The sequence below is a fragment of the Anomaloglossus baeobatrachus genome, chromosome 2, assembly GCF_048569485.1.
Source record: "Anomaloglossus baeobatrachus isolate aAnoBae1 chromosome 2, aAnoBae1.hap1, whole genome shotgun sequence".
Classification (NCBI taxonomy): Eukaryota; Metazoa; Chordata; class Amphibia; order Anura; family Aromobatidae; genus Anomaloglossus; species Anomaloglossus baeobatrachus.
The window spans coordinates 476,723,747-476,738,954 of record NC_134354.1 but is presented as its reverse complement, the minus strand read 5'-3'; the positions used below and the strand labels follow the sequence as shown (position 1 = coordinate 476,738,954).

General features: G+C 48.1%; 1 protein-coding gene across 1 annotated transcript in view; it reads right to left on the bottom strand.

The window, feature by feature from the left end:
* Positions 1-640: 640 nt before the first annotated feature.
* Positions 641-15,208, bottom strand: part of C1QBP (complement C1q binding protein) — a 15,441-nt gene continuing 873 nt past the window's right edge. Inside the window, exons 2-4 of the mRNA XM_075333789.1 lie at positions 7,031-7,126; positions 5,175-5,300; positions 641-1,599 (exon numbers count right to left, since the gene is read on the bottom strand). Of these exons, the coding sequence (XP_075189904.1) occupies positions 1,453-1,599; positions 5,175-5,300; positions 7,031-7,126 (369 nt within the window). The 3' untranslated portion in view covers positions 641-1,452. The remainder of the gene's footprint in view (positions 1,600-5,174; positions 5,301-7,030; positions 7,127-15,208) is intronic.

Sequence of the window (15,208 nt, the reverse complement as noted above, 5' to 3'; positions counted from 1 at the left end):
TACCGCGGCAAAACTGCATGCGGTTCTTGGGTGCGGTTTACAGCGGGTTTTTTTTTTTTACCGCAAGTGCGGTAATCTTTCAGAGGGTCCGGAATTTTCTTAAGAAAATTCCATTTTCTAGTGCGCACAGGGCCTTATAAGCTTCTCCTTAAAGGAAATCTGTCACCAGGTTTTTGCTTCCCCATCTGAGAGCAGCACAATGAAGAGACAGAGACCCTGATTCCAGCGATGTGTCACTTACTGAATCATTTGCTGTCATTTTCATAAAATCCGTGTTTTGTCTGCTGCCGATCTAGTAGTTGTTATAGAGATCATGAATATGCTGGACTACCTAGCAGCACTCCAAGTAGTCCTCTAATCACTGTTTAATCAGCAGGAGATTATCAACACTACACTAAGCAGCCCAGTAAGTGACACATCGCTGGAATCAGGAACTCTGTCTCTACATTATGCTGCTCTCAGATTAAGGAGCAAAAACCTGGTGACAGATTCCCTTTAACTGAATCTGCCATCTACATTCAGTGTTAAAACAACAATGTTACAAAGTATGTAAATGGTATCCATTTTACTGTATGCGGAGTGTTACTGAGTAGTCCTCGTTTTCAAAATAAAGATAGAAAATATCACACAGGCAGCAACATATGGGAATATTTTTTAATGGCGTTTGTAGAAAAACAAAGTACAGAGCTGAAAAGGAAGCTGCACCAACAAGACTTACAGTGTTAACTCCATTTTGCTCTAGTAAAGGTCTCTAATATGTTCAGTTTAGGATATGGGAGTAATGTTAGTGATCTCCTTGACTTCTGGAATTTAACCAGCTCACGCCTATACTCCCAGTGTGACTGTCCACATTTATAACATTTAGAGTCTGGAGCAAATTTACAAAATTAAATAAGGTTAACAAATAAAGAAGTCTAAAGAGCGCCTGCATCCCTCCGATGAATGGAAGTGTAGCCATAGTTAAAGGGAACCTGCCTCGTATATACGGTTTGATCTGTGGACAACATGGTATAAGAGGAGAAGCTGACCTGATTGATATGTAGGTTTGTTGGAAAAGATTCAGTATAATGTGTATTTTATTACTTTAAATGACTCCTGTTTGTATCCATGAGTCCAATGGGCGGTCCTAGCGAGTGATTGACATGCACAGCCATACAAACTGCCAATCATTCAGTAGGACTGCTCATTGGACTCCTATGGATATACAAAAGGGATATGAATGAATAACATTCAAGGTTTACTAAAATATTAACCATAAAATATGTATATCAATCTAACAAGCAACCCTGAAGATCAGATACTATTTAGAACATGACAGGTTCCCTTTAAAAACCAATATAGTCCTTTACACATCCACACACACAGAACTGAGGGCCATTATTATGTGGATGGCACAGAAGCAATAGAATTTGCAGTTTGTCATAAAAATGGAGATAAGCTAACTATACAATATTAACATTTAACAAATTTATTGAGACTTTCCAGGAAATGGATATATTCTTGGTGTTCCAAAGCAGTGCTGAGTTCTATCAGCTCATCGGCAAAAGTGTTGTCTATGCCACGGTCAGACAAGAAATCCATCAGGTGGTCATACAAAGCCTGGAAAGAAATCAGAAAACGCCTATTAACGTTAGATATATTTTCTGTGACGTGGCTAGACTCATGTTGGACCCAGAAAAGCAGCAGGCCAGCAGTGGAGAGGGTTTTTAAATGGGCCAAGATTTAGGGTCTGGGTGTCAGGAAGGGCCAAATTAGCTGGGTGGGGCTGGCCGTGCCACACCGCCATTCCAGGTTTTGGTTTGACTATTTGAGGCAAGTCAGCTGCCTCAGTTATTGTATGTGTTAGAGGGGGACAGACCGTAATGGTGGACAGCCTAGGTCTCAGCAGTGCCTGTACAGCCTTGTGAATGGAAAAGATCTGCACGTAATGCTTTATTGTGCCCATCTTGTAAAAGGACTGTTTTGTTTGCTTTGAACATTTTGGCTGAAGAAAACCTGTTTTTTTTGTTCTTAGGAAATTAAAGCAAGAAAAAAAAAAGTAACCAGTTTTGCCCTCCTGTGATGCCTGTGCCACCAGTGTCTCCCGCGTCCCGGACATACAGGCAGTCCCTGCGCCTCCCGCGTCACAGACATACAGCAGTGCCTGCGCCTCCCGCGTCACTGACATACAGCAGTCCCTGCGCCTCCCGCGTCACTGACACAGCAGTCCCTGCGCCTCCCGCGTCACTGACACAGCAGTCCCTGCGCCTCCCGCGTCACTGACATACAGCAGTCCCTGCGCCTCTGTCTCCCGGACATACAGGCAGTCCCTGCGCCTCCCGCGTCACAGCAGTCCCTGCGCCTCCCGCGTCACAGACATACAGCAGTCCCTGCGCCTCCCGCGTCACAGACATACAGCAGTCCCTGCGCCTCCCGCGTCACAGACACACAGCAGTCCCTGCGCCTCCCGCGTCACAGACATACAGCAGTCCCTGCGCCTCCCGCGTCACTGACACAGCAGTCCCTGCGCCTCCCGCGTCACTGACATACAGCAGTCCCTGCGCCTCTGTCTCCCGGACATACAGGCAGTCCCTGCGCCTCCCGCGTCACAGCAGTCCCTGCGCCTCCCGCGTCACAGACATACAGCAGTCCCTGCGCCTCCCGCGTCACAGACATACAGCAGTCCCTGCGCCTCCCGCGTCACAGACATACAGCAGTCCCTGCGCCTCCCGCATCACTGACATACAGCAGTCCCTGCGCCTCCCGCGTCACAGACATACAGCAGTCCCTGCGCCTCCCGCATCACTGACATACAGCAGTCCCTGCGCCTCCCGTGTCATGTATATGATTTACCAAACTTATTATCACAAAGAGCTGACTGTGCTCCAGACCAACACAAACGTGAAAAAGCAGTTGTGAGATGCAACATGATTAATATCACCGAACATCACATGAGTTAATTATTTGATCAAATATAAACACGGCCATTTTCAAGTTTATAGTTTTGTGCCGCGCCTGAAGGTTGGTAGAAATTTCCAAATGGCCCTTGCCAGCAAAATGTTCCCCACCCCTGGTCTGGGTCACCGATTGACTGTAAGGTCAAGTGATGTGTTTGGGAAGTCATCTCTTCCAACCAGCGGAAAACTGATATCATGGATCCTGCGTGCAATTATGCAGACTTTTTTCTACAAGCATGCTTCACACTGCTAAAATGTTTATGAAGGCCAGAAAACTCCTTAAGGCTATATGTGCAGTAGAAAATGGACTTAAGAAAAATCTGCACCCTCTGGCAGAATAATCGCACCCGCATCAAAAACCGCACCAGAGTTTGTCGCAATTTGATGCGTATTAGCCACGTTTTTTCCCTGCGTTTTTTTACCATTATCTATGGCAAAAAACTGAGGTACCTGCACAAAAGTGACATGCTCATTAATTCCGCGGGTAAATCCACAGGTATAAAAAAAACGCAGTGTGAGCAAGGCATTTTTTTTTTCATACCCATAGGTTTTGCTGGGGAATGACTGCAGAAATGTTAAGACACATTTTCTGCAGCAAATCTGCGGTAAAATCAGCGGTAAATCTGCAGCGTGCGCACATAGCCTAAAGGGTGCTTTACACGCTGCGACATCGCTAACGATATATCGTCGGGGTCACATCGTTAGTGACGCACATCCGGCGCAGTTAGCGAGATCGCAGCGTGTGACACTAATGAGCGACGATAAACGAGCGCAAAAACGTGAAAAATCGTTGCTCGTTGACACGTCGTTCATTTCCTTAATATCGTTCCTGCTGCAGGCACGATGTTGTTCGTCGTTCCTGAGGCAGCTCACATCGCTATGTGTGACACCGCAGGAACGACGAACGTCTCCTTACCTGCGTCCACCGGCAATAAGGAAAGAAGGAGGTGGGCGGCATGTTCCAGCCGCTCATCTCCGCCCCTCCTCTGCTATTGAGCGGCTGCCGTGTGACGTCGCTGTGACGCCGCACAAACCGCCCCCTTAAGGAAGCGGATCGCCGGCCAGAGCGACGTCGCAGGGAAGGCAAGTCCGTGTGATGGGTGTCAGCGATGTTGTACGCCACGGGCAGCGATTTGCCAGTGTCGCACAACCGACGGGGGCGGGTATGCTCGATAGAGATATCGGTACAGATATCGCAGCGTGTAAAGTACCCTTTAAACACCTTTTCACAGACCACAGCATGTAAATGGTCAAAGTAGTCAGTCTACCTTTTCATACAACACGATGGCAATAGATCAGGAGTCACGAGCAGAGTGGTAAGGCAGCCAGTGGCCTTCCGAAAGCCATCATTACAGCAATTCTACTTTTATTAAGCTGTGCTTTAAGAATGTGCTCAAAAGGAGTGTCACCGCCGAAAGTGAAATTTAACTATTTAGACCTTTATTTAGGTGACTTGGGCTCAATAAAAACGATAATGACTCTGTAGATTTTATTAAATATGTGGTATAGAAAAACATAAATAAGAGTTCTAAGGGTATGTTCCCACAACGAGTTTTTTTGACTGGGTATCTTCGCTGAGACAAAAATGCAGCATTTTACAGTCCAAGCAAATTGGATGGGATTAATAGAAATCTCACGTACACTGCTTTCCTACACTGCGTACACTCACCCGAGGTGCGTATTTCCAAGCAAGTAAACTATGGATTGGAGGTGGTGCAGAAATTCTGTCACGTTGAAAACTCAATGGATACTGAAAGTGGGAACACAGCCTAAATATTTTAATTTCCATTTTGCTGGGGGGGTGAGGAGAAGGTGAATAACTCACTATGGGTGCAGTCGCAGAACACTGCCAACAATTGCATCCCAATGAATGGCCTTGGCCGGCAGCTCTCCTAACCCAAGAATGACAGCTACGGTCACACAAGTCAGGAGAGCCGTCAGACAGGCCATGCATTGTGACTGATGATGTATATTTCTCATTCTTCCTGTACCTCAGAGTATTCAGGAGGAGGCAAATGGTGGGGCGTCACTTAGGTGTCGTGGAGCAAATTCATTAGCACATCAAAATTATAATTTAAAATAAGAAAAATAAAAAGTTGCATTCAGTGTGTGAAGGAATCACAACCATGGATATGTTGCAAAGAGTGGAAATTGTGACACATTGGGACACTCTTGCACATACGGTTGTGATTCAAGCTATAACGAAAAATATTACATTAATGATTATTCGATACCAACCCAGTCAAGAGAATCAGTGGTCAGTGTGTAGCTGTTCTCTTTCCAGTCTGTGTCTCCAGTGGGCTGGAAGCTAACTTCTCGAATAGTGAAGATGTCACTTTCTTCCTCTTCCTCACCTTGTCCAACCTTCATTAAGGAATGTCAAAAATAACGCAAGCTTGAGACAAACAAAAAAGTGCTCTAACAAGACATTAAATGATGAATTTACCTGACAAATGGCAGAGTAGTCCAGAGTGAAGGAACATTTTCATTCAGTTGGTATTAAAAGCGTATTTTTGTTTTTGCAAAGGTTTCTGCCCTATAAGTGTGATTGTATTGCTTGTTTGTCTCTCTAATTCTTACAAATTGGGAACAGATTATTTTCTTCTGGGACCTACTGTAATTACATTTCAAATTAAAAAAATATCTATCTTTATACGAGGTGCTGGTGATAAGTCTTTGGCTTTGTGATCTTTTTTTGTTTCGAATATTACGTCACATGAAAGCTTTATGTGTCTAATATATTTTCAAAATTTTGTGTTTGTAGCTTACGGCAACAGTGTTCTACTCACGCGGGAAAACAAAATGGCGGAGTCTAATGCGATATTCACAGCAACAGAGCAGAGGAGTGATAAAATTATTGTTTCAACAAGGAAAGTCTGTGAAGGATATTCATGGTCGATGCCCTTCATATTTCACAGTTAAGAACTGGGTTGCCAAATTTAAAACGGGCCACTTCAGCACCAATCATGAGGCACGTCCTGGACGACCAAGAGTGGTTGTTGTTCCGGAGATCGTCGATGTTGTGCACAACCTCATACTGGAGAATCGATGAATTTCAGCTGAAGCAATAGCAGACCTCATGGGGATTTCCTGAGAACGTGTTTATGTCATTATCCATGAACATTTGGACATGTGGAAGCTATCTGCAAAGTGGGTCCCCAAATGTTTGACAATAGATCAGAGAAGCATGCGAGTGAAAGCTTCCCGGTCAATTTGTCAGCGTTTCTGGACTGATAACTTCCTGGATCGACTGGTCACTATGATTGAGAACTGGATTTAATTGCATGACCCTGAAAATAAGGAGCAGTCAAAAGTGGTTCTCCTCTTCCAAAGAAGTTCTGGGGGCAAAAATCAGCCACTAAGGCGATGGCGTCTGTGTTCTGAGATAAGGAGGGTGTGCTGCTAGTGGACTACCTTAAAAAGCATTCCACCATCAATGCAAGGTATTACATTGAACTTTTGGACCAACTGAAGGCAGCTCTGAAGGCCAAAAGGCGCAGCAAGCTGTCCAAAGGAATCTTATTTCTGCAAGACAACACCTCCGTTCACACTGCACAAGCGATCACTACAAAACTGGCAGAGCTGGGCTTCCAGCTGGTTGATCACCCACCTTATTCACCAAATCTAGCTTCCTCCAACTATCATCTGTTTCCAAACATGAAGAAGCACCTCAAGGGTACCACATTTCACACCATTTCTGATGCCATGACTGTACGGATTCCTGGTTTGAGGCACAACCAAAATCCTTTTTTTTTGCTCAGCTTACAGAACTTGGAATACCAATGTAAGAAGTGTGTTGACATCAAGGAGAGTATGTGGAATAATGTACAGTTTCATCATCCTATCTTGTTTCTTTCTGGATAAAGCCAAAAACTTATCAGCAGCCCCTCGTATATCTATCAGGCCTGAGCATATCTTCTGTCTACTAACACTATAGAGCTGCAGTTAGACGCCACACCATGCACAGTAATGTTCCACGGGGAATGATAAAGAATACTGGTGGTGAATCAGGGTATATCTATTTGGTAAGCAGATACTCCGGACTAAACAGATCCCTATAAAGAAGCAATTATATTTAAGAACCACCACTTTACCTCATCTTCAGGATAGTGACAGTCCAGTACTAAGGTCTTGTTGCTTTCTAATTTTGTGACTTCTACAACAAAGTTAGGAGTGGAAACAAGGTCAGGCTGTAGAAAAAAAAAATAAAAAAAAAAAGTTACAACACACACAGTCATGGTCAAAAGTGTGGGCACCCTTGAGATTGTGGCAGAAAATGAAGCATTTCTTCCAGAAAATTACTGCAATTACACGTTTTGTTATGCACGTTTATTTCCTTTGTGTGTATTGCAACACCACAAAGGAAAACAGAAAAAAAAAAATATATAATTTTACAAACCTCAAAACAGGCAGCAGGACAAAATTGTTGACACCTTTCCAAAATTGTGGGTACCAGATGTGAACAATATGAAAATCACACCTGAAACCAGTTAAAAAGGGGAGAAGTTGACTCAATCTTTGCATTGTGTGCCACATTAAGAATGGAGAACAGAAAGAAGAGAACTGGGAGGACTTCAGTACCAAAATTGTTCAAAAATATCAGTCTCAAGGTTACAAGTCTACCTCCAGAAATCTTGATGTTCCTTTGTCCACAGTGCGCAACATAATCCAGACATTTACAACCTATGGCACTGTAGCTAAATCTCCCTGGACGAGGACGGCAGAGAAAAATTGATGACAGGTTCAACGCAGGATAGTCCGGATGGTAGATAAGCACCCTCACACCAGTTCTAAAGAAATTCAAGCTATCCTTCAGGGTCAGGGTGTATCAATGTCAGCACAAACTATTCATTGACATTTGAATTAAATGAAACACTATGGCAGGAGGCATAGGAAGACTCTACTGCTGATACAGACATAAAAAGAAAGCTAGACTACAGTTTTCCAAAATGTCTTGTACGTTAGAAAGCCAAAATCCTTCTGGAAAAAGCATCTTGGGGACAGATGAAACCAAGATGGAGTTTTTTGGTAAAGCACATCATTCTCCTGTTTACTGAAAACAGAATGAGGCCTACAAAGAAAATAACAGTACCTACAGTCAGCTATGGTGGAGGTTCAATGATGTCTTGATGTTGATTTGTTGCCTCTGGGTGCCATGACTGTGTGCAAGGTGTCATGAAGTCTGAAGATTACTAAAAGGTATTTGGGTCACAATGTAGTGCCCAGTGTCAGAAAGCTTTGTTTGCATCCTAGGTCATGGGTCTTCTGCAGGATAATGGCCCCAAACATCAAGAAGCCCCCAGAAATGGATGGAAGCAAAGCACTGGAGAGTTCTGATGTGACAGCAATGAGTCCAGATCAAAATCCCATTGAACAACTGTGGATGGAGAGATTTTAAAATTGCTGTTGGGAGAAGACACCCTTCATATAACAGATCTGAAGCTGTTTGCAAAAGAAGATTGGCTCAAAACTCCAGATGAGAGGTGTAAGAAGCTTGTTGTTTGTTATAGGAAGTGATTAATTGCAAATATTTATTCCAAATATTAACTTGAAGGTGCCAACAATTTGAGGTTTTATGTCCAATCTGCTTTTATTGTGTTTTTTTTGTGTGCGTTCTTCAAAAATGTATAACAAAACATTTTTAATAGCAATAACTTGTCGAAAGAACAACCGTATTTTTCGTTTTATAAGACGCACCCCAAATTTGGAGGGGGGAAAAAGTAAAAAAAAAATAAAAATATGGGGTCCGTTTATAATCTGGTAGTGTCTTACCAGGGAGGAGGGGTCACAGGAGGCAGGGGCAGTACTGGAGCACTGCAAGTAGTATAGAGGGGGGCCCAGATACTCACTCTGGGTGCTGCTCTGTGCGGGGCTGGTGACGGAGCAGCCGAGCACGACAGAGCAGCCGAGCACAGAGCAGAACGGAGCAGCTCCAAACAGTGCATTGCTCGGAGCATCTCCCTGCCTCCTTTGACCCCTCTGCACAACCCCCGGTAAGCTACATTCAAATTTTAAGACGTACCCCTCATTTTCCTCCCAAAGTTGAGAGGAAAAGGGAGTCTTAAAATCCGAAAAAAGAGAATTTTGTTTACTTACCGTAAATTCTTTTTCTTATAGTTCCGTATTGGGAGACCCAGACATTGGGTGTATAGCTTCTGCCTCCGGAGGGGACACAAAGTACTACACTAAAAAGTGTAGCTCCTCCCTCTGAGCATATACAAACCCCATGGATAACCAGATCTAGCCAGTTTAGTGCAAAAGCTGAAGGAGAATAGCCACCCACAAGTAGAGATAGAGCAAGAACCGGAACAACCGGAGCTTCTGTCTACAACAACAGTCGGTGATAACACGCGGAACAAGAAACTGCCAACAGGCAACAGGGAGGGTGCTGGGTCTCCCAATACGGAACTATAAGAAAAAGAATTGACGGTAAGTAAACAAAATTCTCTTTTTCTTTATCGTTCCTATGGGAGACTCAGACATTGGGACGTCTCAAAGCAGTCCATGGGTGGGAATAAACAGAAAACTGAGAAGTAGGCGGAGCCTAACTTCACAATGGGCGACAGCCGCCTGAAGGATGCGTCTGCCCAAGCTCGCATCTGCCGAAGCATGAGCATGCACTTGGTAGTGCTTTGAAAAGGTATGCAGGCTAGTCCAAGTGGCAGCCTGACAGACCTGCTGAGCCGTAGCCTGGTGCCTGAAAGCCCAAGAGGCACCGACAGCTCTGGTCGAGTGTGCCTTGATCCCCGGCGGGGGAGGCACCTGAGTACACTGGTAGGCATCGGATATGGCCGACCTAATCCAACGAGCTAAGGTCGGCTTAGAAGCCGAGAGGCCCTTACGCCGACCTGTGGTTAGCACAAAAAGAGAGGTGCACCGCTTAAGAACAGCGGTGCGAGACACATAGATCCGGAGCGCCCGCACCAGATCCAGAGTATGCAACGCTTTTTCAAAGCGATGAACAGGAGCCGGACAAAAGGAAGGTAGGGAAATGTCCTGGTTAAGGTGGAAAGGAGAAACCACCTTAGGGAGAAAGTCGGGAGTCGAACGGAGAACCACCTTGTCTTGATGAAAAACCAAAAAAGGTGACTCCGAAGAGAGCGCAGCCAAATCAGAGACTCTCCTGAGGGAAGTTATGGCCACTAGAAAGACCACTTTCTGTGAAAGACGAGACAAAGAAACCTCCCTAAGAGGCTCAAAGGGGGGTTTCTGCAAGGCCGTGAGGACCAGATTGAGGTCCCAGGGATCCAAGGGCCGCCGGTAAGGCGGAATGATGCGAGACGCGCCCTGCATGAAGGTGCGCACCTGAGCCAGCCGGGCGGTACGCCGCTGGAACAGCACTGACAGAGCCGCGACTTGTCCCTTGAGGGAATTGAGGGATAGTCCTAGCTGCAGACCGGACTGTAGAAAGGACAGAAGGGTCGGCAACGAAAAAGGCCAAGGAGCATGGCCGGAAGAGCGACACCAGGACAGGAAAATTCTCCAGGTCCTGTGATAGATCTTGGCCGAGGAAGACATCCGAGCCCGAGTCATAGTGGAGATGACTTCAGGAGGAATACCAGAAGCCGTCAAGATCCAGGACTCAAGAGCCACGCCGTCAATCTGAGAGCCGCAGAATTGTGGCGGAAAAACGGACCTTGTGAGAGAAGGTCTGGACGGTCCGGAAGATGCCACGGCACCTCTACGGACAGATGGAGCAGGTCTGGGTACCAAGCTCGCCTGGGCCAGTCCGGTGCAATGAGGATGACCCGACGGCCCTCCATTCTGATCTTGCACAGAACTCTTGGCAAGAGAGCTAGAGGGGGAAGCACGTAGGACAGACGAAACTGGGACCAATCTTGAACCAGAGCGTCCGCTGCAAGGGCCTGAGGATCGTGGGAGCGAGCCATGTAAACCGGAACCTTGTTGTTGTGCCGGGATGCCATTAGATCCACTTCCGGAGTGCCCCACTTGCGGCAGATTGACTGAAACACTGCCGGATGCAGGGACCACTCGCCACTGTCCACGGTTTGACGACTGAGATAATCTGCTTCCCAGTTTTCCACGCCTGGGATGTGGACTGCGGATATGGTGGACTTGGAGTCCTTCGTCCATTGAAGGATGCGTTGAACCTCCAACATTGCCAGGCGGCTGCGTGTCCCGCCTTGGTGATTGATGTAGGCAACCGCTGTCGTGTTGTCTGACTGGACTCGGATGTGCTTGCCCGCCAAAAGGTGGTGAAAGGCTAGGAGAGCCAGAAGCACAGCTCTGGTTTCCAGCACATTGATCGAGAGGGCTGACTCGGACGGAGTCCAAGTGCCCTGTGCTCGGTGGAGACATACCGCTCCCCAGCCAGATAGACTGGCATCCGTGGTGAGGATCACCCAGGACGGGGCCAGGAAGGAGCGTCCCTGAGACAGAGAGAGGGGCCGAAGCCACCACTGAAGGGAGCCCCTGGTCTGTGGCGACAGAGCCACTAGCCTGTGCAAGGAGGAAGTCCGCTTGTCCCAACAGCGGAGAATGTCCAGCTGCAGAGGACGCAGATGGAACTGGGCAAAGGGAACAGCCTCCATTGACGCCACCATCTGACCCAGCACCTGCATCAGGTGCCTGATGGAATGACGGCGGGGCCTCAGCAGAGAGCGCACCGCCAGATGGAGGGACTGCTGTTTGACTAAGGGCAGCTTCACAAGTGCCGGCAGAGTCTCGAACTGCATCCCTAGGTACGTGAGCTTCTGGGTCGGAGTCAGAGTGGATTTGGGCAGATTGACAAGCCACCCGAATTGGGTTAGAGTGGCGAGAGTGAGCGAGACACTCCGCTGACAGTCTGCGCTGGATGAAGCCTTGACTAGAAGGTCGTCCAGGTAAGGAATCACTGCCAACCCCTGGATGTGCAGAACCGCAACCACTGCTGCCATGACCTTGGTGAATACTCGAGGGGCCGTGGCTAACCCGAAGGGGAGAGCCACGAATTGGAAATGTTCCTCTCCGATTGCAAAACGTAGCCAACGCTGGTGTGAAACTGCAATTGGCACATGCAGATAGGCATCTCTGATGTCGATGGATGCCAGGAAATCTCCTTGGGTCATTGAGGCAATGACTGATCGCAGAGACTCCATGCGAAAATGCCGCACCTGAACATGCTTGTTGAGAAGCTTGAGATCCAGGATGGGCCGGAAGGAACCGTCCTTTTTGGGGACTAGGAAGAGATTGGAGTAGAAACCTCTGAACCGTTCCCGGGCGGGAACCGGTACAATTACTCCGTTGGCCTGCAAGGATGCCACGGCCTGAGAGAAGGCGGCGGCCTTGGAGCAGGGGGGAGTTGACAGAAAAAATCTGTTTGGCGGGCTGGAAGAGAATTCTATCCTGTAGCCGTGGGAGATGATATCCCGCACCCACTGATCGGAGACGAGTTGAAACCACACGTCGCCAAAGTGGGAGAGCCTGCCACCGACTAAGGACGTTGCTGGCGCGGCCAGATAGTCAAGAGGAGGCTGCCTTAGTGGCAGCAGCTCCTGCGGTCTTTTGTGGACGCGCCTTTGTGCGCCAGTTGGGTTTTTGGTCCTTGGCTGAGTTAGTGGACGAGGCCGAGGGCTTAGAGGATGACCAGTTGGAAGAACGAAAGGAACGAAACCTCGACTGGTTCCTACCCTGGGCAGGTTTCCTGGTTTTAGTTTGTGGCATGGAAGTACTCTTCCCGCCAGTAGCTTCCTTAATAATTTCATCCAGTTGTTCACCGAATAGCCTGGATCCAGCAAAAGGGAGCCCAGCAAGGTACTTCTTTGAAGAAGCATCTGCCTTCCACTCTCGAAGCCACAAGATCCTGCGGATAGCGAGGGAATTAGCCAAAGCCACCGCAGTGCGGTGAGAAGCCTCCAGCATGGCAGACATGGCATAGGATGAAAAAGCTGAAGCTTGGGAAGTTAAGGTAACCATTTCGGGCATAGATTCCCTGGTGAGGGAATGCATCTCCTCTAGAGAAGCAGAGATGGCCTTGAGAGCCCACACTGCTGCAAAAGATGGGGAGAACGAGGCCCCTGCCGCCTCATATACAGATTTGGCCAGAAGGTCAACCTGGCGGTCAGTGGAATCCTTAAGAGAGGTGCCATCAGCCACTGATACAACTGTCCGGGCTGAGAGTCTAGACACCGGAGGGTCTACCTTTGGTGAATGAGCCCACTCCTTGACCACCTCAGGTGGAAAGGGAAAACGGTCATCAGAATCACGCTTTGGGAAGCGTTTGTCAGGACAGGCCCTAGGCTTGGTCACAGTGGCCTGAAAACTGGAGTGGTTAAAGAACACACTCCTTGTCCTCTTAGGCAAGGTAAACTGGTGCTTTTCTGCCAGAGAGGGTTACTCCTCTGATACTGGCGGATTGAGGTCCAGTACAGAATTAATGGACGCAATCAAATCACTAACATCTGCGTCACTTTCAGACAGATCAATGGGGCACATGGAGGTAGCGTCCGAGCCCCCAGTAAAGGCATCCTCCTCGTCCTGCGAGTCAGCTCGTGAATCATAGCCGCGGGACGAGGAAGGAGAGGGGACCCTGCGTCTCCTTTTAGGAGGACGGGGTCTGGGACCAGATGAAGAATCCTCTGTGAGCTCTGCTGAGAGAGCCCTAGCAGCAGAGGCGCCCTGAGAAGGGGGCTGATGCATGTTCAGCAAAGTCCGGGACAGCTGTCCCATGGAGTCGGCAAAAGACTGGGAGATTGACCTAGAGAAGGATTCTACCCAAGCCGGGGGTTCAGCCACCGGAGCCGGAGCAGCCGGAGGGACCACTGTGGGTGCGATTCCAGGCTGAGGCATTGTCAGGTTAGAGCAGGCATCACAATGTGGATATGTGCTCGGTTCAGGCAGCACGAGCTTACATGCAGTGCATATTGAGTACAGCCTTGCAGCCTTGCTCCTCGTGTGAGACATGCTGCTGAAGTGGGGGCTCTGAGCCAGAATGACCCCCAGAGAGTATATAAGAAGGTCCACAACCGGAGGTTGTGGCTTACCAGACCGTTTGTGTGCCTTCCAGATCCCACAGCCCGGACCCCCAAGCAGCTTAGCAGGGATGCTGCAACCAGCGCTGATCCAGAGAAAAACGCTGAGAAAATGGCGCCGGAGCGAGGAGAGGGGGCGGGACCTGCTCTGAGAGCGGGATCTGGAGGGCCAAGGAGATTTACAGGGGAGGGGACATGTACTCAGAGAGGAGTGTCCCTCCCCTGTGCCGAACGGCCGCTGGGCGGAGCCGCACTGTCCCTCTGCATGATTGACATGCGAGGGCAGTGAAATCGAAAGTAGGCCTCCGGCGAAGCCGGGGCCTAAATTTAAGCGATGCGGCCGGCGCGCAGGCACCATCAGCGCAGTTCTCAGGCGACAGCCAGAGAACCGGCCGGAAATGTCACAAAAGTTACACAGCACACTCTCCCACCATAATAAAGTACCGGGACCCCCCGAATATAAACGTCTCAGGTACTTAGCTTGCTGAGACGCAGGGTTCCAAGTCCCTGGGGATGAGTGCTCCGTCCAGCAGGATCCTGAAGGGCTGCGGATGGAGACCGGTCTCCTGCAAAGCAAGGAGAACCGTGCTGGCTCCCACTTCAAGCCAGAGCCCGAGGGATGGTGAAGGAGCGCGGCATGTAAGGCTCCAGCCTTGTAAATCAACCTTAACAGCACCGCCGACACAGTGGGGTGAGAAGGGACATGCCGGGAGTCCAGGCTTGGACCCGCTTTTCTTCAAAAACTTTCCAAAAATGAAAAATCAGATGAGAATGCATGTGTGAATGTATGCCTCCTGAACACAAAGCAATGAACTGGCTAGATCTGGTTATCCAAGGGGTGTATATGCTCAGAGGGAGGAGCTACACTTTTTAGTGTAGTACTTTGTGTGTCCTCCGGAGGCAGAAGCTATACACCCAATGTCTGGGTCTCCCATAGGAACGATAAAGAAAATACGGTACTTTATTTCCTACAACAATTTCAAGGGTGCCAATTTTTTCCTCCATGGCTGTATATTATATATAGCTAGACACTTCAAAGCCTTAACTATGTAAAAATATATGCAAAGTTTAAAAAACAATGTGAATCTGTCACCAGGTTTCCCCCATATAAAGTAGAACCAGCATCTGTGAGCCCTCTGTTACAGCATCCTAGAGCGCTGTACAAGTGTACCCAAGCTGCTCTGCAAAACACAGTCCTGAAACTGTACTCATCTATGGGGCAGTCCAGTCTGTTGGCTATCGCCGGTTTTGATTCGGCACCTCCGCTATTGCAATCACCGTCCACTTTCATACTTTGTGTGG